Source organism: Penaeus vannamei, chromosome 28, assembly GCF_042767895.1.
Source record: "Penaeus vannamei isolate JL-2024 chromosome 28, ASM4276789v1, whole genome shotgun sequence".
NCBI lineage: Eukaryota > Metazoa > Arthropoda > Malacostraca > Decapoda > Penaeidae > Penaeus > Penaeus vannamei.
In genome coordinates, this window is record NC_091576.1 from 16,029,013 (window position 1) to 16,034,012 (window position 5,000).

The 5,000-nt window shown below is 35.0% G+C and overlaps 1 protein-coding gene across 2 annotated transcripts in view; it reads right to left on the minus strand.

Moving 5' to 3' along the window:
- The window catches only part of Pli (E3 ubiquitin-protein ligase pellino), a 116,082-nt gene extending 111,157 nt beyond the window's left edge, over positions 1-4,925 (minus strand). The window contains exon 1 of one of the 2 annotated variants that reach the window (XM_027382962.2): positions 4,788-4,925. In XM_027382962.2, coding sequence (XP_027238763.1) covers positions 4,788-4,807 — 20 coding nt within the window. In that variant the 5' untranslated portion in view covers positions 4,808-4,925. The remainder of the gene's footprint in view (positions 1-4,787) is intronic. The other variant, XM_070141328.1, reaches the window with a different exon arrangement.
- Positions 4,926-5,000: the final 75 nt, after the last annotated feature.

The window sequence follows — 5,000 nt, forward strand, 5'->3', positions numbered from 1 at the left end:
TCCCCGATCATCTTAATTGAGACGGGAGATATCCGATGCAAGTGAACATTACGGGTGTATTTTGAAATCGTCTATTTTTTCTCTCTCTCTCTCTCTCTCTCTCTCTCTCTCTCTCTCTCTCTCTCTCTCTCTCTCTCTCTCTCTCTCTCTCTCTCTCTGTGGATATAAGAAAAGAACTCGGAAAAAAAGAAAGAAAAATGAATGACAGTGTAGGAATTTTCTAAAGATTTCCATTTTCCATCCGAAGGCGAAATGCGGGGGAGGAAAGCCTCAATTCAGGAGAAATGACCGAGGCCTATGCAGCCGCTTCCGACGACTTCTCTCGCAAACCCCGCGTCTATTGCCCTTGTTCCCAACATCATTTTCCGTGTGCTACAATCCATAAAAAGAGAAAAGAATAGAAAGAAAAACTATCAAAGGAAAGTCCAAATCCGCCACACGCACAAATCAGTCTAGTCAATATGTATCCTTCACTCTGCATGATTTTGCCTGGTCAGGAACCACTGCAAGGTTGCACGCATGCTAGCCTATGCCACATTTGTTAAATAGGAACCGCAGTTGTTTTTCTGTTTCTCAAAATTTGTGTCAATAACTCAGCATTCAGCATATGAAATGAGCTTTTAAAATATCTACCAAGATTTTTTTCAAAATGTATCCATAATCATACAGCCTTAGGTAGCAACTTTAGATACAAAATGAAAAAAAACAACATTTACCTAAAACAAGAGCAACCAGCACAAAATAACGTCTGCATGGTTTAAATATCAAATCATGTAAGTATTCTAAATGGCGAAGAAAAAAAAATATCTAGAAAAAAACTACCTGCCCTGACCTCACAAACATCACACCTCGCCAACCTGTTTACAGCCCTCTATCAACAACAGCCTATCCACCATAACTATCCACTGGTTTATCAACATTACTTCAAGGAGACTTGCGGCTCCCTCACCTTCACTTTGCTGTGTCTCTGGGATTTCTCTCAATAAAAATTGCATCAAAATTGCCTGGAAGATTTCCACTATTGACTCACTATCCAGCATGATCATTGTTATCTTATAGAGTTCTTTTATTTGGTTTGGTTTTTCAAAATACTTTTAATTAAATATCTGAGCAACTTTTATTTTCTTACTGAAGAATAAACTGAAATAATAAGTATATATGACACATGCATGCATACATTACATTTATTTATATATATATATATATATATATATATATATATATATATATATATATATACATAGATATATCTATAGATCTACATAGATATATCTATAGATCTACATAAATATATCTATGGATCTACAGATATATGTATGTGAGTGAGTGCGTGAACTCATGCATGTGTGCCATGTTAATATATATACCATATTACTTTAAAGTAAATCACTATGGAAAACAAAATCTAGAAACATCCTCTGTGCTGAAATAAAATTAAAATTACTTCTCCTGCATCAAAATAACAATATAACTCAAATACTCTGGTCTGATTTCATAATCTCACAGAATTTTAAACTTTGATGCAATAGCCAATCAAATAAAACCTTGACTGTATCCATAAAAAAACAACACCATGAACACGCTCAGACAAAATCTGTTTGCCACATGACCCAGAAGAGTGTGCATAAACTTAACACATACAAAACTTAAAAAAAAAACTTTGACATAACAAACTATCTGAACGAATTCAAGGTAAGGAGAATCATCACTCATAAGACTACTATATATTACAGTTCCAATCCATGCACTTTAATAATTCTGAGAATTAACATTCGGAAAATCATTAACTATGTGCAAAATGTACCTTTACTCCTCAAACCACAGTTAGACAGTAGGTAATTAGTCAATTCTGTTCTGACTTCAAAGAATCCATTTTTTTCTTTTAAATCTTTTGTTTAGCATGTCTTCTCAAATGACAATGCCAAGAAAAAGAAGTTGTTTACTGTTTGCAATAAATAAGAAGCATTGTCACATACAACAGTTATCTACTATATATATCCTATCATGGATGGTATTAACAGTCAGAATCCATCCCTGATGACCATGATGATAATCACAGATTATTATACCTTTGGTCATATGCCCTTGAAGTGGGTCATGTTACTCTTGACGCCCTAGTCACATAGTGAAACCTCCAAGCTTGAAAATAAAGAGATGGAAAACCTCATCACAAATGGTAACAGTGGTTAAATGAGGTCCTCAGGTATATAATTATGTAACCTCTTTCACCTGAAATGGTCTGACTAAGTTAAATGTCTCTGTAAAATTCTGATGCAACATAGGGCAACATAATGTACACCTTGGCTGTACAGATTAAGACTACAGTAGAATTTTTAACAATGATGATAACCTATGAATATCAATTAATGTAACACTGTACGCTTTAGTACGGGCAATGAAAACCTGATCCACACAAATAATAAAAATGCCATTGGCGAAGCTATCAGTTGGGCTTTGATCACGATCAAGACTAACCAGATATGCTGCTACCCAAAGCATGCTTAGGAAACACAATGGCTAGTGTAACCCTAAAGATGAGCATTGTGTAATGCATGTAGATGCAGCTCTAAATCCCAAGACAACCAATGAAGATATTCATCACACACACTGCCTTCTGATTCCAAATACATATCAATGCAACTTCTGCTAAAATACTTGGAATATTATTTCATGATGATCATTTCTTTTAATTGACTGACAGCTTTCAGACCTGTGGAAATTATAAGGTGCTGCATTTTATATCTATACTACAAAAGTTATGCTCATTAAAACTATAATAATTTTGTTCTATGCATACGAGTGTTCAAATGAACAAAAGATCTCACAATTCCATTAAAGCAGTCACCATGCCTAATAGTGACTACAAAACACCTATCATCCTATAGCATCATAATACAGTGCAGTTTTTAACTTGTGTGTTTAATATTAATATCATTAAATGTCATAGTATGAATCTCTTTAAAAACTCAAACAATAACATTCTGATCAGATACTGTTCAGCTCCAGGTCTATACCATCATATGCACTACTTAAGATATCTGCTGAGCCAAAGAGCCAAGGGCCATAGCAACAAGCCAACCCATGCCAATCAAAAGACTTGCAGCAATGGGAATTCCATATCCTTCTTATGTTAGTTTAGAAAATATACTGCCAATCTTCCTTATTTGTTCCTCTCTTTATCTTTTCCATCAGTTTAAGCTTCCCTTTAAAATATTATACTCATTTGGTGTATGAATCTGTATGATCTTTTTGTACCTTGTAACCTCTCCAACCCTTAGGATCATTAGCATTGCTCTTGGACAAGGAGCAACACATAAAAGTATTACTAATCTCTTACACATGATCTAAGGTATCAACATATACTGAATAAATTTCCTTTTTTAAAACTGACTTTAATATCAAATCAAATACATTGGCATTATTTACAGTAGACCTATCATTTTCCCCTGCCCTCATAAACTTTGCATATATTACATATCACAATGTTTTGTATCATTTCGAAGTTTAGGCCTATGATTAAAGTTGACAAACTCTGGAGTAGACTGGCATTGTCACCAAATAAACAGTACAAGATACTACAACAAACTATTGCATCCACCACTGGTCTACACTCCCATCACGGTAAACTCCATGCCTACTGGCACTCTAGCCTACAAACTTCCACTTTCTACGTACTCGCAAACAGAGAACTTGAAAACCTCAGTGACAATTTATCTTCAAATAAGGAACCAGTTCAAGTGTTATTTTGCCAGAATGTATAGTATATATATGACAGATTTTGCAAGTGCACCAAGCAAAGAGCACTGCATTTTTTGCTCACATAAGGCCTTCCTTCATAGATCTCAACAAGTTCCTAATGGAAATGGATAGAACTGAGCCAATACACACCTGAGAAAAAGGTTCATTTTGAATGCCACTGCCAGTGTTTTCAAAACATTTATTTAATAAATAAATTATCTTTTGAGTCCTAATATAATAAATAAATAAAAAAAATCTAAGCATAAATACTTCTGTATTTAGAGTGGGCGAAAGACTGTGTACGTGCTTGCATCTGTGTACATGTATGCATATGTGTATGTCTACATGTATGTATTCTTATATAAATTAATAAATAGATAAATAAATATATTCATTATGTATGAATAATATATATAATCAATATGTAAATGTAAAATGGTGTTACTCCAATCCGTATCATTAAATTTCTATGAATATATTCTCAAAGTTGTACTGTGACCGCATCCCACACTGCTGTCAAAGAGTACAGCCATTGCACCATGTCACCTTCTTAAAGATTATCACTAAATTCAAAGTAATGACATTTCAAAACATGATTTCAGTGTCTTTATACTTCAACACCCTTACATTTCGACTCAGTGTCTCTTCCTCATTAATTTAAAAAGATAACAACCACGACATATACTCCTTACTTTGCCTTAACTTGCCATCCTCTGAAATTCATAATCTGATACCCAACTTGCCATACCATCTAAGTCCTCTAGAATTCCGCATTATTTTAGGACAGTTTCAAGTCATTATCGGCGCGGACATTGGAGTCTCCCGTGAAGATAAACGTGACGGAGAACACACACACTACGTCATAGTACTATGTAGATTAGGAACAACAGGAAAGAACACGCAAGCCAATACCACGAATTTATCGTCGTGAACACTTCGAGTTTGGAGAACAGGCGACCATCAGGGGATGAAACCTCTCTATTTTTCATTCATTTAGAAACCTTTCATCCATTTTAAATCTAATACAACACATTCTAACTAGTACTTACATTATAGGAGGGTCGGGCATGGTTCTCCACAGCTACTCCACTTTGCTATGACCCGGCAAACGCCAAAAAAGTGTCTAATAACATTCAAAGTAGTACTGCCATTTGCAAAGGTTCAAAACAAACTGTCATTTACTGCCATCTGTCAGCCGACCCGCGAACCACAACAGGGATCGAGCGTATAAAGCTGATGTCATTTACTTCGGTTTCTTACTA